The following is a 19312-nucleotide window of genomic DNA, read 5'->3' as shown; positions in this document are numbered from 1 at the left end:
GCAGTACAGGTAGATAAAGTTGTAAAGAAGGTATATGGAGTATTCACCTTCTTTGGCAGAGGTATAGAAGGCAATAGTATGCATATAATGGTGAAACTGTATAAGACAGTGGTGAGGTCACAACTGGAGTACTATGTGCAGTTCTGGTCACCGCATTACAGGAAGGATACAATTGCTCTGGAGAGAGCGCAGAGAAGATTTCCTAGAATGTTGCCAGATCTGAAGAATTGTAGCTACAGGAGAGACTGGAGTGGTTGGGCTGTTTTCCTTGGAACAGAGAAGGCTGAGGGATGACATGATTGAGGTATACAAAACTGTGAAGTATAGAAATACAGTAGACAGGAGGCACCTGTTTCCCTTGGCAGAGAATTCAAAAATCAGGGATCACAGATTCAAGCTAAATGGCATAAGGATTAGAGGGGATGTGAGGAAAATCTTTTTTATGTAGATGGTGGTGGGTGTCTAGGATTCACTGCCTGAGTTGGTGGTGGAGGCAGAGACCCTAAAATCTTTTAAAATGTATCTGGATCTGCATCTTAAGTGCTGTAAGCTACAGGGCTCTGTGAACAAAGATGGGATCAGAAAGGGCATCTGGATGTCTTTGGGTTGGCTTGGACAAAGTGGGCTGAATGGCCCCCTTCTGCGCTGTTTCATTTCTATGGCTCTGTGAAGGCAAGCATGCTATGTGCCTTCTTTATCACGTTATCCGCTTGTGTTGCCACTTTCAGGGATCCTGGCACTCTCTCCCGAACAGCAGCATAGATGTACCTACACCCTAAAGGCAACTGTAGTTCAAGAAGGCAGTTCACACAACTTCCTCTACAGTAACTAGAAATGGGCATTAAATGCTGGTTTATTCAGTGACAGCCATATCCCATGAGTGCATAATTAAAATACACACAGATTGCAGTTAATGCTGCAATTCAACCAAATTGGAAACAAGGTAAATATTCACTAACCAGAAGAAACGATTTTGTAGCATCCTGCAACAACTCTATAGTGATATATCAGTCACATTGCCTTATAAGCATTGGTGGCCATAAGTATAAAGGCATTTTCTCACTGCATATCATACACGAAATCTTACCAGTTTCCGATTTATTGCTATGAGCTGAAGATGCAAGACTTCCTTCTGCAATGTAAACAGGAAAACTGGAACATTCAAAGAAAAGCTGGCACGCAGCAGTGAAGGCATGATGATAATCTTTTGAATCTTGCTGTTGCTCAGTTGCTAGAAACGTTGCATCGCCTTTGTCACGAAGATCACAGTCATCGGTCTGGCCTCTGTCTTTGCACAAATCCATCTGGAATCCTGTTGCAAATGCCCGGCAAGTAACTTCATTGGGAATAATATAAAGCCTAATAAACTGGGTCAAAAACTGCTCAAAGTACTCAAGGCAATACTGCATGGTTGTCTTTTGAGAATTCCCCACAGGCAAAGCCACTTTAGCCTCTTGGGATGTTGATGATGGTATCATAGTGTCCTCGGATCCAATGGTGGAAGCAGTTTCTGTTTCTGAAGAAGCACTGCCCTGTGGCAATGACCCCGAATCCTGACCCTCACCTAGCACTTTGTCAATGTCATCAATCTTGTCTGCCTGATATTGCACAAATTCTGTAAAACCGCTTTCAGATGATTGACTGCTGGGAGGATTTTCACCATCTTCGAACACATCACCAGAAGGCTCAAGGTTGGATGACGAAACCTGATTGAAAGAAATCAACTGGATGACAATCCTAAAAAAAATTCCAAAGAAAATTTTCTCATTGATGCAACTCTGCGATGAAAAATTAATTTTTTAAATATCCAATTTCTTGAGTACACAAATTCACTAGAAGATGCCTCAAAGATAGCAACAAGTGAAATGCATCAGTTAAAATTCTTTTATTTTCGTTACTGGAACTTCATTGCAGTAATTATGCATCAGAAACTAAAGGGAGAAGATGGTGTTCTAGTGTAAAGTACTTTTTAAAGAAGTAACTACATTCACCAGAATTTTCTTTCTTGGTGAGATAAAATTAATACTATAGTCCACATGATGACTGCACAATCAGCATGACACTAGTATTATTGTTGACGACATCTTGGAGCAAAAAATGTCAGGGATTACAAAATCTGGCATTGATGCTTCCCGACTGCTGAGTATTTTCAGCTGCTTTTGTTTAGATTTCAGCGTTGGAGCAGCAGCAGAATTTTAACTTTGAATCTTTCTGAACTGTTGCCTAACTGTTGTGGCAAGCTCTGCCAAAATCACAAATCTCATTCTCCTTCTTACCCTTTGCTCTCCTTATCCACCAGCCCATACAGTTCCCTGTGATATTGTGGAACACTACCCATGAACAAGAATCCTCGCAAACATTTGACTTATTTCAACAAAATAGGATGCATTTGTAACAAAAATGAAAGCTTCTTCCAGGTTAACCTTGCCCTTAAGTAAAACACAGAAATAAAAAAAAGGGCTCGTCAGGTTTATTCACAGAAATCCTGAATCATCTAAAGCAGAAGAAAAGTTTTCAGTGAGCTAATCTCAACTAGGACAGCAATAGGGTTGCTATTATCAGCCTCACTGCCATTGGGTTGGTGGGAAAAGGGAAATCAAGTTGGGTTCCTGTTCTGATCCACTAAAAAGTTATGAAGAAAGCCCAAAAGAAAGGAAGTTCCAATTTGTTAGTTGGATTGCTGAGGATAATTTTACTTGTAATTTGTAGAATTTTTAATATCAGGGTTGGCCATGATCCTTAATCTAATCCTGCTCTCAATTCAATACATGACCCTAGTATACATTGTGTGAATGGGTTCTTTTTGGACAATAGGATCACTAGAAAATTTCAACATTAAGTTCAAAGCGGCATCAAAACACACAACAGAAAAAAACGTACCTTTTGATCTTCTTTCTGTTGGACAAAGCTGGTGCTTCCTGGAAAGTGTAATTTACATTCTGACCCAGGTGACAGCAATGGTGGCTGCACTTTACTAAGTACCTTTGAGCACAGCTTTAAGCAATCAGTGAGTTCAGACAGACATAAGGCTGGCAAGTGGCTTGTCAGACCAGATATCATCCGCAGCAACAATTGGGGTAAATGTTCAGTTTGAATCTCAATGTAGGTCTCCTTATGGGCAAAAAAAAACAGGTAAGTGAAGTATTACCCCTCAGTCATCTATTGATGGACAAACTGACTGCACCAACAAAGCAGAAACAAATTGGTGGATCACAACTTCCTGTCTAAAAGAGCGCAAGAAATATTCTGGAATGAAAACAGAAAATGCTGGAAATATTCAGTAACCTGATAGTCTTTGTAGAAACAGTTGATTCAGGTTAATCAGAATATTCAAAAATCAAATGCAAGGCCGCAACCTGAAATGCTAACTGCATTTCTCTTACCAAAGATGACGCCACACTGAGAGTAGTAGAGTTATACAGCATGGAAACACATTGCTTCAACTCATCCAGATATCCTAAACTGATGTAGTCCTATTTGCCAGCATTTAGCCCATATCCCGCTAAGCCCTTCCTATTCATGTACCCATTCAGATGCCTTTTAAATGTTGTAATAGTACCTACCTCCACCACTTCCTCTGGCAGCTCATTCCACATATATACTGCCCTCTGCATGAACATGTTCCCCCCTCAGTTCCCTTCTAAATCATTCCCCTCTCAGTTTAAACCTATGATCTCTAGTTTTGGACTCCCCTACCCTGGGAAACAGACATTGGCTATTCACCCTATCCATGCCCCTCAAGATTTTATAAACCTCTATAAAGAAAAAGAGCAAAAACAAAACAGCATAGTCATAGGCCCTCCTGCCCACCAACCTGGAACTGACACATTTTGCTCTTTCATACTAAGACTGTCTTCACTTACAGGATCTGTATCCCTCCAATCTCCTCTTATTCATGTGTTCGTCCAAGTGCTCTTGAGTGCTGCTATTGTGTCTACTTCCACCACCTTCTCTGGCAACATGTTCTAGGCACTCACCATCCTTTGTGTGAAAAACTAGCTTCGCACATCTCTTTTAAACCTCCTCCCTTGTACCTTGAACCTGTGTCCCCTAGTAATTGACACCTCACCTTGGGAAAAAGCCTCATACTTTCCAATCTGTCCATGCTATTCACAATCTTATAAACTTCTATTAGGTCACCCCTCAACCTCCTGCGTTCCAGTAAGACAAACACAGTCTATCCAACCTTTCCTCATAGCTAAAATCCCCTATACAAGGCAGCATTCTGGTAAACCTTTTCTTTTACACTCTCCAAAGCATCCACATTCTTCTGGAAGTGTGTGACCAGAACTGTATGCAATATCCCAAGTGTGGTCTAACTAAAGTTCTGTAAAACTGCAGCATAACTTGCTTACTCTTATGCTCAATGCACCTTCCAGTGAAGGCAAGCATGCCATAGGCCATTTTTACTACCTTATCTATCTGCGCTGCCACCTTCAGTGATCTGCACACCTGCACACTCAGATCTATCTGCATATCAATACTCCTTAGGGTTCTGCCATTTACTGTAAAATTTCCACCTGTACATGACTTTCCAAAATACATCACCTCACATTTGTCCGGATTAAACTCCATCTGCCATTTTTTGCCTGTGCCTGCAACTGATCTATTTCCTGCTGTATCCTCTGACAATCCTCCTCACTATCCGCAACTCCACCAATCTTTGTATCATCTGCAAACTTATAATTAGACCAGCTACATTTTCCTCCAAATCATTTATGTTTACCATGAACAGCAGAAGTCCCAGCAAGGATCCCTGTGGAACACCACTAATCACAACTCTCCATTCCAAAAAGCATCCTCCCACCGCTACCCAATGACTAAGCTATCTCTGTGTCCATCTTGCTAGGTCAACCCAATACCATGTGACTTCACCTTTTATACGAGTCTGCCATTAGGGCCTTTATCAAAGGGTTTACTGAAGTCTATGTAGACAACATCAACTGCTTTTCCTTGAATAATCTTTATCATCCTCCTCAAAAAAAACTCAGTCAAGTTAGTGAGGCACGGCCTCCCCTGCACAAAACCATGCTGTGTATTGCTATTAAGTCCCGTTTGCTTTGAAATGCATATAGATCTTGTCCCTAAGAATCGTTTCCAATAATTTCCCTACCACCAATGCGAGGCTCACAGGCCTGTAATTTCCTGGATTATCCCTGCTACCCTTCTTAAACAATGGGACAACATTGGCTATTCTCCAGTCCTCTGGGACCTCAACTATGGCCAAACAGGATACAAAAATGTCTCTCAATGCTCCAGCAATTTGTTCTCTTGCCTCCCTCAATATTCTGGGATCGATCCCATCAGGACCCAGGGACTTAGCTATAAGTATTATCTTAATACTTTTTAAGGTGCACAACACCTGAGAAATTCAACATATTTTTCCATCAGATCATCCTCCACCAATTCCTTCCTTTTGGTGAATACCAACACGAAGTATTCATTAATGATCTCACCTACCTCTTCTGGCTCCACACATAGATTCCTTCCTCTGTCCTTGAGTGGACCAACCCTTTCCCAGGCTACCCTCTTGCTTTTTACATATGTAAAAAAGCCTTGGCATTCTCCTTAATCCTATTTGCTAATGACTTTTTACGACCCCTTTTAGCCCTTCTAATTCCTTGTTTAAATTCTTTCCTACTTTCCTTATATACTTCAAGGGCTTCGTCAACTCCTATCTTCCTAGACCATTTGTATGCTTCTTTTTCTTTTTGACCAAGGTCATAACACCCCTGGTCATTCAAGGTTCATGTAACTTGCCATACCTATTCTTCATTTTTGTAGAAACGTGCTGCTCCTGAACTCTTATCAACTGCCGTTTGAAATACTCCCACACGTCCGATGTGGATTTACCATCAAACAGCTGCCTCCAATCAAAATTATCCAGTTCTTGCCTAATATTGTTGTAGTTCGCCTTCCCCTAATTTAACATCTTCACCTGAGGACTCCTATATTATCCCTATCCACGAGTATCTTAAAACTCACAGTATTACGGTCACTACTCCAGTCAAAAGATGTGCAGGCTAGGTGGATTGACCATGCTAAATTGCCCAAAGTGTTCAGGGATATGTAGATTAGGTGCGTTAGCCATGGGAAATATATTGTTACAGGGAAAGGGTAGGGAGATGGGTCTGGGTGGGATGCTGTTTGGAGGGTCAGTGTGGACTTGTTGGATCGAAGGGCCTGTTTCCACACTGTAAGGATTCTATGATTCTACAATTCGTTTCCTGAAAGGCACCCCTACTGAAACTTCAGTCACCTAGCTAGGCTAATTTCCAAAAACTAGTTCCAGTTTAATCCCTTCCCTCGTTGGACTGTTTACATACTGTGTCAGAAAACCCTCCTGACTGGTCCTTACAAATTCTGCCCCATTCAAGCTCCTAGCACGAAATCAGTCCCAGTCAATATAGGGGAAGTTAAAATCAACCATTACAACAACACTGCTGTTTTTATATCTTTCCAAAATCTATCTCCCATTGCCTGTTGGGAGGCCTGTAGTATAACCCCAGAATTGTGGTTTCACCTTTCCTATTCCTGAGTTCTACCCAAATTGCATCGCTGCACGAGTTCTCTGATGTATTCTCCCTCAGTACTGCTGTGAGATACTCCTTTACCAGTAATGTAACTCCCCCACCCTTTCTACGCCCCTTCTATCACACCTGAAACATCTAAAGCCTGGGACATTCAGCTGCTAGTCTTGTCTGTCTTTGAGCCAAGTCTCTGTAATCGCAATAATGTCGAAGTTCTCAGTACTAACCAAAGCTCTAAGTTCATCTACCTTGCCTATTATACTTCTTGCATTGAAATATATATGTATTTCAGACCACATCCCATGTCCATTTCAGCAGTGTTTCCCTGCCTGTTCTTGTTATTATTAATTTTGCCTTGGTTTCTCAATTTCTGCCTCACTCCCTCTCTCCCTCAATTTCTAATTCCACTGCCCTACTCCTGTGGTTCCCACCCCTCTGCCATGCTTGTTTAAACCCTCCCCTACTGCTCTATCAAGTACCCCCGCCTCCTCCACGGACATCAGTCCTGGTCCTGCCCAGGTGCAACCAGTCCAGTTTGAACAGGTCCCACCTCTCCCAGAACCGGTCCCAGTGATCCACACATCTGAAACCCTCCCCTCACACCATCTTTTCATCCTATATATCCTGCTGTTTTGACTCTGACTAGCTCATGGCACTGGCAATAATCCTGAGATAACTACCTTTGAGGACCTACATTTCAACTTTCTTCCTAGTTCTTTATATTCTGCTTTCAGGACCTCATCCTTTTTTTTTAATCTATGTCGTTTGTACCAACGTGTACCATGACCACTGGCTGTTCGCCCTGCCCCTTCAGAATGTCCTGCAACTGCTCCGAGGCATCCAGGACCAGGGAGGCAACTCACCATCCTGGACTCTCATTTGCGGCCAAAGAAAAGCCTATCGACTCCCATAACGATTGAATCCCCTATAAGTATAGTTTCCTCTGCCTCTGTCTGCAGCAGAGCCAACCACAGTGCCATGAATTTAGCTGCTGCTGTTATCCCCTGTGAGGCCATTCCCCTCAACAGTATCCAAAACTAGAGGGCAAAGGTGAGAGGGGAAAGATTTAATAAGGGACATAAGCGGCAACTTTTTCACGCAAATGGCGTTTGTATGGAATGAGCTGCCAGAGGAAGTGGTAGAGGCTGGTACAATTAGAACATTTAAAAAGCATCTGGATGGGTGTATGAATTAGAATGGTTTAGAGGGATATGGACCAAATGCTGGCAAGTAGAACTAGATTAATTTAGGAAATCTGGTCGGCATGGACGAGTTGGACCGATGGATCTTTTCCGTGCTATACAACTCTATGATTCTAAGACGTCCAGCACGTCCTCTTCTGTAATACAGACACTTTTCAAAATATCACTATTGCTCAGAGTTCTCTTATTTCCATATCCTTCTGCACAGTAAATACTGATGCAAAACATTTGTGTAGTGTCTCAACCATCTCCTGAAGATCCACACATAGACTGCCTTGTTGATCTTCAAGGGACCTATTCTTCCTAGTTACTCTTGTGCCTTGAACGTATATGTAGAATCTCTCTGGATTCTCCTTAAGCTTATTTTCCAAAGATATCTCATATCCCATTTTTGACCTCCGGATTTCCCTCTTAAGTATACTCCTACTGCTTTATACACCTCTAGGGATTCATTCGATCCCAGCTGTCTATTCCTGACATATACCCTCTTCTTTTTCTTAACCAGAGCCTCAATTTCTCTAGCCATCCAACATTCCCTACAGCTACCAGCCTTGCCCTTTGCACTAACAGGTACATGCTGTCTCTGAACTCTTGTTATTTCATTGCTGAGTATTTCCAGCACTAGGTTTTTTAATTTGATTGGCAGCACCTGCAGCATTTTGCTTTGTTTATATTCAATTCATTAAAACTGAGAAATCCTCGCCAATTCCTATGTCAAGTCTTGCAAATTATTTCCTTGCAGAAGAATGAAGATACTTCCCATCATATGAGTGGCATGGTGGCTCAGTGGTTAGCATTGCTGCCTCACAGGGGCAGGGACCCGGGTTCAATTCCACCCTCGGGCGACAGTCTGTGTGGAGTTTGCACATTCTCCCCATATCTGTGCGGGTTTCCTCCAGGTGCTCAGGTTTCCTCCCACAATCCAAAGATATGAGGGCGAGGTGGATTGGCCATGCTAAATTGCCTGTAGCGTTCAGGGGTGTGTAGATTAGGTGGGTTTTAGGGGGATAGGTCTGGGTGGGATGCTCTGTGGGTTGGTGTGGATTTGTTGGGCCAAAGGGCGTGTTTCCTCACTGTAGGGATTCTATGAAAAAAAGATAACTGGAGCTGTATAACATTCTGAGTCAGCAAAGTTATTACCATTCTTTAGTGAGTGGCAAACTGGGAAGGTATCCAAAAAAAGAGAAATGTTCTTGATTTCACAGTACAGGTAAGCAGGAAGGGTGATTTTAAAAAAGGTTACTGGTGCAGAACCATTCAAATATCAGACCTTCACATCAAATCTTCACCAAAGCATTACATAAAATTCTTCTCCTGAATGTTGCAATTCTCTGGGAATACAACTTGTTACATGGATCATGTAATAATGACATCCAGTTGCATAACTAATACTCGAGCTGCACAGAACATTTTTTTTATTTCTCAAAAATTCAAGCTATATGTAAATATGGGTTGCCTTTAAGACAATTAAAATATACATAGCTACAGTATCAGAGGTCTTTGTCAGCATCAAGAACACTAACTGCTGTAGACTTTGAGATGTCATTAAAACCTCTGTGCAAAAAGAACTAATTCTTTTGGTCATATGCGTTGGTACGTTTCTTCCATGATTCAGCGCCAAAAATGTTTTTCTGAACAATTTCAAATGGTACCTTGGGACAGCTTGACTTTAAAAACACTATTTAAATGCAATTTGCTTTGGCAAAAACAAAGGCCAATAAATTGTACATAGAAATAATATAGCATAACGTTTTTAAATATGCTGGGCTCCCAAACCCCCTCTTCAGAATTACATACAATGATACAACTGTTTTGGTTTCGAGCAAGCAGAACGATTAGATGAAATGAAATGACGTTAGGAATTGCATACCTGACATAGTACTCTCATACTTCGAGTCGGCTTTAAAAGAAGAAAGCAGAGGTTTACAAAGAAAACAGCTGTTGCACTTAAAAGGATAGGAAGAGAATAGAAATTGCTGGAACATTCTTGAACAACTTTCTGCAGTTTACACTTCTTGCTGCCTCTTCCTGCTCTTCCCCAAATAACCCAGCCACCAGAGTCAGTACTTTGCTGTTAGTTGTCTCTGATGTTCAATGACTCTTCATTCCTGACTAATTTTAATTAGACAAATTAGCAGTCATTTATTGCAGATATGAAGACAGAATAAACAAAACAGACAAAAAAGCATCTTGCTTTGTTGGGCATAATATATTCTACTACAACAAATGATGGATCCCAAAAGCAAAAAACATAATAAACTTAATAAATAAAATTATGTTTGAGGTGACACATCTTCGGATGTAGTTCTCTTTGTCCTTAAAATGCAGTTAAATTTGCAATCGGAAGAACACATTTCTTAATAGTTCAGTTTGATTATTTGATAATCTGTTGAGAATCACGATCAAGGTAGATATCCGTAATGTGAAACAGACCAGCATACTAACATAGTGCAATCACGATCATGGTGATATACCAGAAAAGAATCAAAGTCTTCAGAGATGGGCCTGGAAAAACGTACTTAATCAGTATGTTTCTGGTTAATGAGGCAGGAGTACTGCTGGTTTTGATCTGAGGGAACGTAGTGGGTCAAATTGCGAGTAGGGGAACACAGCATCATAAGTTTATCAATAATAATGGAAAAGACAAGGAGCAATCTAGAGTAAAAATGCTTGGAAGGAGGAAGGCCACTTTTAGTTGGAGCAGAACTAATCTGCCAATGGCAAATTTGAAACAAAGATTGGCAAGCAAAACTGTAAAGAAACAATGGGTTGTTTTTAAAGAGGAAGTGGCACAGGTACAGCCAAGGTACATTCCAATGAAAGGGAAAGATAGACAGAGTTTCTTGGATAAAGAAGAAGATAGAGAGTAAGGTGAGCAGGAACAAGGTACTTATGATGAAGGCCAGGAGCTTCATAGTACAAGAACCTGGCTAAATATATAAAGTTCAGATGGCAAGCTGAAAATAAATGAAACAATGAAAACAGACTGGCAGTTAAATTAAATGGGCAATTCAACAGTCTCCTACAGGCATATGAACAGTAATGGGGAAGGATGGAGCTGATTGCAAAGGGCAAGGACAGAGATTGTGTGGCTCAAATAATAAATGAGTGTTCTGTACTTTACTATGCTTAAATCATCGTTAAAGGGGAAATAGTCGAGACATTGGATGGATGGGCTAAAACTTGATAAACGGAAGTATTATATACTCTAGGTGAACTTAAGGTTGTAGGACCAGAGAGGATGCATCCAAAATATTGAGAACAAGAAGAGAGGAAATTGAAGAGGTATTGGTCATTATTTTCCGAATGTACTTTCATACAGCAGCAGTGCCTGAGAACTTGAAAACTGTAATCCTTGCTTTAAAAAAATGCAAAGAGAACCCAACAACTACAGACAAGTAATTTTAACCTGAGCAGTAGAAAAGCTTTCAAAAATTATAATTCAGGATAAAATTAATTTAGGTGTAAATTAGGTGTAAATAAGGAAAATGAGCATATATTTCTTAAAGATTACATATTTAACCTAACAGAAGAAAAACAGACAGGAGGCAGCCATTCAATCAATCATGTCTCTTCCAGCTCTCTGAAAAAGGAACTCAGTCCAACTTTGTCACCTTTACTCCTAAACCAGCAAACGTTTTCTTCCAATTTCCCTTTCAATATCAAGACTCAATCTACCTCCATTATAGACATTTTTGCACCATCTTCAACATCTTCACATCTTTCGTGAAATGTAATGGACAGAACTGAACTTAATGCTTCACTTGATACCATAGATGCATTTCTGCCATTTCCACCAAGTTACCAATGCCCATTTAAACACTATCACCATTCTCCACAGTTCATAATACTTCCAACTTTTGCATCATTAGCAAATTTTATATTTAGGTATGCAAGGTACAAATTCAAGTTATTAACATAAACAAGTAATCCTTGCACTGATCCCTAGAGAATTTCATCATAAAATATCCTCCAGTCCCAAAACAAACAATCACTCCAATTCTCTCCAGTTCTATTTTGTTCACAAAGAAAATCTTCAAATAATAATCCACAAAACAAATAATCACATTTTTCAAAATTTGGTTAATGTTTTGCTTGATTGTTATGGTGTAATAAGCATTCTAAATGCATCTGGGCATTCCTAAAAGACCTCAAAATACCCCAAAAGAGTCGCTCATGGAAAAGAGACAATTGGAGAAAAGTTTCTCCTGTCAGCTGAACAGAAGGAAATGATGAAGCGCTGCACCTTCAATGCAAATATGAGACAGAGCAACATATGATTACAGGAGTAGCAGCAAGCAGTTAAGTAACTACCACAGTGAGGATTGTCTGCCAGCAGCTGGGTGAGTGAGAGTCGGGGATCAGGAAGTGACATTTCAGGGGCCAGCAGTATTTACATTGAGACCGGGAAGGGATGCCAGAGCTACCACTCACCCATGGTGGCTATCTGCCTACTGAGCCCAGAGAGGGTCTGGGGAGAAGGTGTCTGCAAGGGAGATGGCATGAGACAGGGAGGCATAGGGAAACTGAAAGCAGGTGGGAGAAGTTGTGGATAGGGTGATTGTTTTGGGTGGGGATTGGGAGAGAGAGGGTGCATGAGGGCAGTGGGAGATAGAATGTGCAAGGCGGTACGTGAGAAATGGAGATGGTGGGAGTAGTGAGAGACAGAGGGAGGGTGCAAGGAGATTAGGATAGAAGGGACGGAGGGTACAAGGGAGAGCGGGAGACAGAAAGGATATAATATGGTAGAGACAGTAGAATAGAAGGGGGTAGAAGAGACAGGAAGTGTACAAAGGGTTAGGAGAGTTGGAGAGGTTGCAGGGTAGAAGGAAGAGGGAGGATCCAAGAACGTAGAGAGGGAAGAGAGAGAAGCTGCATAGTGGAGGCTGTGAGGAAGGTTACAAAGAAGACAACACAATAGCTTAAAGCTGCACATGTTCAGGAGTTACTGTATGAAGAAAAATGTGGTGTTTGCCATTGGAATAAACAGTGCACCAATTTTTACATTTAAATCTGCAGTTGAGATCTGAGATCAATAAAAACAAAGTGACCGCCTGACTTAGAGCTTCCAGTTTTGTAAATATGCAATGGAAATGGATCAGCTGTGACCCCAAAAATGTGAAAAGTACGTTTAGGGTGATGGCTTTTGGCATATACAATCAGTTATTTTTGAAAAACAAACTTTTGTTGTGCAATTATGCCTGTTGTGCAAACTTAAACACAATGCTTTCCTTGTGTATTGCGGTTTTAAATTTAATGGGTGATTTTAATTGAGGTTTTTTAATTAAATTCTTCTAATTCTGATTCTGAACAAGTCTAAATACCTCATATGTCAACACAAATACAGAAGGTAATCTTACTACTCGAATGCATCACCTAATAAAGAAATTCACGAGAATGAAAATATAGCCCTTGAAGATCTAAAGGTAGCCCTCAAAAAGAGAAAGAAGTGTTTTGTGCCCTGGTGCAATGTACAGAAGAAATTTGAGAAACACATTCAACTCAGTAAAAGAACTCTGGTATTTATTAACAGCAACATTGGATAATAGGAAGCTTTAACAAAAGGAACCAAAAGCATCCCATGATGTTATAAATTAGATTATAGCTTTAATGGCTTAGGATACTTATCATATCACCATTTTTTTGCCATTCAGCACATTCATCATCACGTTTTGTTGTGTTGTTTGGTTTATAGAATAGCAGCATTTATTTTAACCTGCCTTAATAATTTATCGGGTCAAGTAAAACTTAATATTTTGCAAGATACCAAAAATATCTGCTGGTCTCCCTCTCGTACCTTATCAATTCCTATACTGTTTAATCAACTTTAAATTATGTGTTGCAGTAAACAACCTCCAATCATCTTGAGCAGTTTCTGTAATTCAGAAATGTTCATCACGGGCTGCCTAAACTACTATCAACATTTATAAATTTACTGAAGTCCAAATTTAACATTTTTTGACGAAGAGTGACTCAAATACTATTTCCGTAAATGTTTATTTCATCCACCATTTAATGACAATTTATTTCAGAAAATTCCATGTATTAATTCACCAAGATTAGAATATTGAGTGTCAAGTAGAAATAATCATTTTGATCATCCTAAAACATGGAAGAATAACACTCAATGAAATTTCTCTACACCTTTAATTTACAATGTAATAGTAATCATTTCTTGCTCAGACAGTAGCTGTCAGTAACAGAGATCAATTAGGTGAAAATCTTACCAATGACACAATGTCCAATAAGAAGTCAACTAAGAGACAGAATTCAGGCAGAGAATATTCTGACGTTTCCTTGCCATGAGATGAGGTGTGCAATCTTGCACTCAATGTTATCCTAATGAGGAAGGGAAATATATAACATGTCCATACAAATCCAGACTTGATTTTCTCAAACAAACAATCAGCATACTCAGGTATAAACAACAAAAAAATGCCTTGCTAGTTCAAGAACTAGTTATTGCTGAGAAAATTGTTCCCAGACAATCTTCAATTAACAGGATTGTTAGTATTGTGCGAACATACTACACAATGTAACCCATTTTCTCCAAGACAATATAAACATTATTGGAATTGTTAAAATATCCAGATCTTAAAAGTCAGAATCTTGTTTTAACTCAATAAAATAATTTTTTTTGATTGCTCTTTTAGATCTTTTTTGTTTACTGTGATACACAAGAAAGTATGGCTTCCAGATTTTGAAAAGTATTATTCTGGTGGTTAGAGCCAAGCCAAGAGTTTTATCTAATTTGGCAAGGGAATGGGTACAAGGAAGTATCTACAGAAAGAGAAAAATGAAGTGCACAAAGGATTGGGAATGCCAAATAGCACTAGAGTAAGAAATAATACGATATTGGGCAAATCAAAAAAAAGACAGCATGCAAGGAGGTGACAGGGCTGCAAGTAGATAGTCACAAAGTATGGTAATCAGTAAGCTGCATATACAACTGGTTACATAAGAATATGATAACAGACACCTGATCACAACTGGATACTAAAAAATCCTGGATATAAAGTGCTCAAGAAAATCTGGCCTAGCTCAAGCGGAATTGAAGGCTGGCAGGCACTCCTTTAAAGAGAAACCAAAAGAACTGCGGATGCTGGAGATCAGGAACAAAAACAAAGTTGCTGGTAAAGCTCAGTAGGTCTGGCAGCATCTGTGAAGGAAAAAACAGAGTTAACATTTCGGGTCTGGTGACTTTTCCTCAGAAGGAAGGGTCTGTTCTGAGGAAGGGTCACCGGACATGAAACGTTAACTCTGTTTTTTCCTTCATAGATGCTGCCAGACCTGCTGAGCTTTTTCAGCAACTTTGTTTTTGTTCCTGTTTTTACTCCGTTAAAGAGGAGATGTTTTGAGGTCAGTTTAGCTCCCACAAGGGGGAAAGGTATAACAAGCAAATTGAGAAGTCCCTAGATAACAAAAAGGATAGAAAGTAAGATAAGAAAGAAAAAGGAGCGTATGACAGCTGTCAAGTCAACAATTAAGTGTGAAATATATACAAACTTTAAGGGGAAGTGAAAGAGCAAACATGATAAAAGACTGGGAATCCAAATTTCTTCCATAGGTATGTAAATAGGAGTTGGACCATATGAGGTGGTGTGGGGCCGAGTACGGACCATAAAGAAGATCTAGAAATGGTATCAGTAGTCATGGCTGAGACGCTACATTTATATTTTTGTACAGTCTTTTCCAATGAAGAATGTATTGCTAAAGTCACAGTGAAAGACAAGTAATTGAGATTCAGGAAGGGCTAAAAATTGATAAAGAAGAAATACTGGAAAGCTCGCAGTATTAAGTCACCAGATCTAGATGGGATAAATCCTGAGGTTACAGAGGAAAATAAGTATCAAAAGTTTACTAGCCATGATACTCCAATCTTCCATACAAACCTAAGGCAATGTGAGGAAGAGAGGACTATAAATGTAACATCATTGCTCAAAAGAGGTACTAGATTAAACCCAGCAGTTAAAACCAAGTAGTTTAATCCTGGTTTTAAGGGAGCTTTTACAGAATCACAAAAGTCTTACTATGCAAAAAGGCACCATTTGGCCTGTTGTTCCAGCTCCAGCTCTTTAAACAGGGCATTGTTACCTCGCGCCAATATCCTGCTTTTTCCCCATACACTCACATATTATATATAATCTTCCAATGACCCCCTGAATGCCTCAATTGAACCTGCCTCCACCACACTTCCTGTCAATAACAGAAACAATAATCCAAAACAAAGTTAACAGTTATACGAATATGTGTGAATTAACTAAACCAACACAGATTTTTGAGGGCAAATTGTATTAAACTAATTTGGTTGAGCTTTTCAATCAAGTTACAAAGACAGTTCATGAGGGCAATATAGTTGACATAGTATACATGGCTTCCAAAATGCATTTCATAAGGTGACATAAGGCTTGTCAACAAAATGAAACCCAAGGAATAAGAGGTACAGTGGCAACCTGAAGAACAAGAAACAGAGTAATGGTGAACAGTTGTGTTTTGAACTGAAGGTAAATAGAAAGTGAGCTTCCCCCAAGAGCCAGAACTGGGAGCTACGTTACAGCCTAAATTAGGGTGTGCATTGAATAATTTCAAGATTTGCAGATGACAAAATGTGGAAATGTAATAAGCTATGAAGGAGCTTAGCAATAAAGTTCAAGAGGATATGGACAGACTGATGGAAAGGGTGGACACATGGCAGATGATGCTCAATGCAGAGAAGTGTGGTGTAATATGTATATACATTCAAGATGGCGCCAACACCAGGCGGCTCTTTGTGAGCACCCTACGGCAGCTCTTATTCTAACATTTCTTATAACCGTTCCACACTTTTAAACCTAAATTCTAAGTCTGTAAAAATTACTAATAATGTTCTTTTAAAACTACTTACAGGTCTGAGGATCCTACAAATGTCCAGACCTGAGTACTACTGATGCTGTGTTTGCAGGCCCAGGGCAAACCTACTGACTTCCTGCAGGACCCATGAGGACACCCGAAACCAAGATCTGACCCTGACCTCACAGCGATCCGACCCCGACCCGGGCAGAAACTGGCCCCGACAGTGACTCGACCTGAGAAGGCCCGACCAGTCCCGGGCCTAGCCCCAGAACCATAGCAAAGCAGCCCTAAGGAGGCTTGACCAGCCCAGGCCCGGTCCCTGATCCCCGATCCCACAGCTACTCGATCTCAGGGAGGCCCAACCCGTCCTGAACCAACTCACTTACCGTCTGGAGCAGCAGACTCGCACCACCGACACCTTGGACCGTCCAGGAGAAAAAATATTACTGCTGTGACCTGTCCCCAAAGAGGTCAGACCTGCCCAGGCCTAAACTCTGACCTCACAGCATCCCGCGCTGGGGAGGCCCAGCCTCATCAGACCCAACTCACTCACCTTCCATACCAGCAGACTCATACCACCGACACCCAGGACCATCCAGATGCAGGAAATCTACAAGGAAACGGGGAAGACGTGCTGGCCTGCAAGTGAGACTGAAACAATGCGGTTTCAAGACCCCTTTCCCAGCATACTCTGAGCAAATGTCCAAGCTATCGAAAATAAAATGGATGAACTCAGATGTAGACTTATCTTCCAGAGGGAACTGAGAGACTGCTATGCGCTCTGTTTTGCGGAGATATGGCTCACTCCTGCCATACCTGACCATGCTTTGCAAGCTGAAGGGTTCTCCATACAGTGCATGGACACACAACGTCCTCGGATAAGGCAAATGGTGGAGGAGTAAGCTTCCTAATCAACACCTCCTGGTGCTCAGATAGAGCAACCCTGGCGAGCCACTGCTCGTCGGACCTAGAATACCTTACAGTGAAATGCCGTCCCTACCTTCTGCCACACAAATTCAGGTCCGCCATCCTGACAGTAGTCTATATACCACCCCATGTAGATGTGAAGAACGCAAGGCCTATACAACCTAACAGAATACAAAGTGAAGCAGAGCAAGATAGCGGACAAAAACACATCCCTCCCTGATGCGCTCAATGCTTCCTTGCTCATTTCAAGCAGAATACCAGCGGCGCGGTGTCACCTGCCCAGTCAGCCCGAGACACCCCTGTTCTCTCCGTCACCACTACAGACGTAGGTTCGGTCTTCCGGAGAGTCAACCCAAGGAAAGCGATGGGCCCAGGCAGAGTCCCCAGCTGTGCACTTAGACTCTGTGCAGACCAGCTGTTAGAGGTATTCACTGACATCTTCAACTTCTCCTTCCTATGAACCGAAGTCCCCACCTGCTTCAAGAAGACCACCATCATCCCAGTACCAAAGAAAACATATGCAACATGCCTTAATGACTACTGTGCAGTGGCTCTGACCTCTATAAGTGTGAAGCGCTTCGAGGGGCTGGTCATGGCCCACATCAACTCTAACCTCCCAGACTGCCTCAGTCTCCTGCAATTTGCCTACTGATGAAATAGGTCCACAACAAACACCATTTCCCTAGCTCTACATTCATCTCTGGAACATCTAGATAACATAGACACCTAGGTCAGACTCCTACTCATCGTCTATGGCGCCGCCTTCAACACCATAATCCCTACTAGCCTAATCTCAAAACTCCTAGACCTAGGTCTTGGCTCCGCCCTCTGCAACTAGATCCTCAGCTTCTTACCCACAGACTGCCATCAGTGAAGATAGACAATTGCACCTCCTCCATGATAGCCCTCAACACTGGAGCCCCACCAAAGATGTGTTCTCAGACCCCTACTGTACACCCATGACTGTGTAGCCAAATTCTGAACGAACACCATCTACATATTTGCTAACAACACCATCATAGTTGGGCGGATATCAAACAGCAATGAGTCAGAACACAGGGTCAGAACAAAGGAGACACAGGGTTTGGAGTGGTGGTGCAATGGTGTCCTGGACTTCCCACATAGATGCGATGGTCAAGAAGGCACAAGAATGCCTCTTCTTCTTCTGGTGGCTTAGGAAATTTGGCACGTCCATAAGGACCTTCATCAACTTTTACAGACGCACCATAGAAAGCACACTATCCAGCTCCATAATGGCCTGGTACATCAACAGCTCTCCCCAAGACTATGAGGAACTACAGAAGGCTACGTGCACAGCCCAGACCATCACGGAAGCCAACCTCCCATCCATGGACTCCATTTACACTTCTCGTTGCTGCAGAAAGGCTGCCAACAACATTAAAGACTCTCCGACTCTCCCACCCCGGAAAGGCTCTCCTATAACTTCTTCCATCAGGAAGACGATACAGAAGCTTGAACATATGTACAACAGGTTCAAGAACAGTTTCATCCCTGCTGTTATCAGACTGAGGAATAAACGCTCTAACTTCAAATAATGTTGATCTTGCTTTGTGCACCTCCTACAGTGTAGCCTGTATGCCTTGCTCTGTCCAAACACCCTTTGATCTCTACGTCCTTGTTTGCAATGAGCTGCCAGTACTGCTCATAAAACAAAGCTTTTCACTGTACTTAGGTTCATGTGACTACAATAAATCAAATCAAATCAAATCAAATCAAATCAAATTTTGGCAGAAAGAAAGAGGTCAGGCAACATAAAATAAATGGCATAATTCTATAGGAAAGTGTGCAGGAACACAGCGA

General features: G+C 41.3%; 1 protein-coding gene across 10 annotated transcripts in view; it reads right to left on the bottom strand.

The window, feature by feature from the left end:
* dop1a (DOP1 leucine zipper like protein A) overlaps window positions 1–19312 on the bottom strand; it is a 249275-nt gene that overhangs the window by 206651 nt on the left and 23312 nt on the right. For all 10 annotated transcript variants that reach the window (XR_007262801.1, XR_007262802.1, XM_048600578.1 and 7 more), the window contains exons 7-9: window positions 13960–14071; window positions 2881–3111; window positions 1088–1706 (exon numbers count right to left, since the gene is read on the bottom strand). Coding sequence is in view for 8 of the 10 variants with exons in the window: in XM_048600578.1 (XP_048456535.1) it covers window positions 1088–1706; window positions 2881–3111; window positions 13960–14071 (962 nt within the window). In the remaining 2 variants the exon portion in view is untranslated. The remainder of the gene's footprint in view (window positions 1–1087; window positions 1707–2880; window positions 3112–13959; window positions 14072–19312) is intronic.

Source organism: Rhincodon typus, chromosome 9, assembly GCF_021869965.1.
Source record: "Rhincodon typus isolate 14 chromosome 9, sRhiTyp1.1, whole genome shotgun sequence".
In the NCBI taxonomy this organism is placed as follows: Eukaryota; Metazoa; Chordata; class Chondrichthyes; order Orectolobiformes; family Rhincodontidae; genus Rhincodon; species Rhincodon typus.
This window is presented reverse-complemented; position numbering and strand designations above follow the sequence as displayed.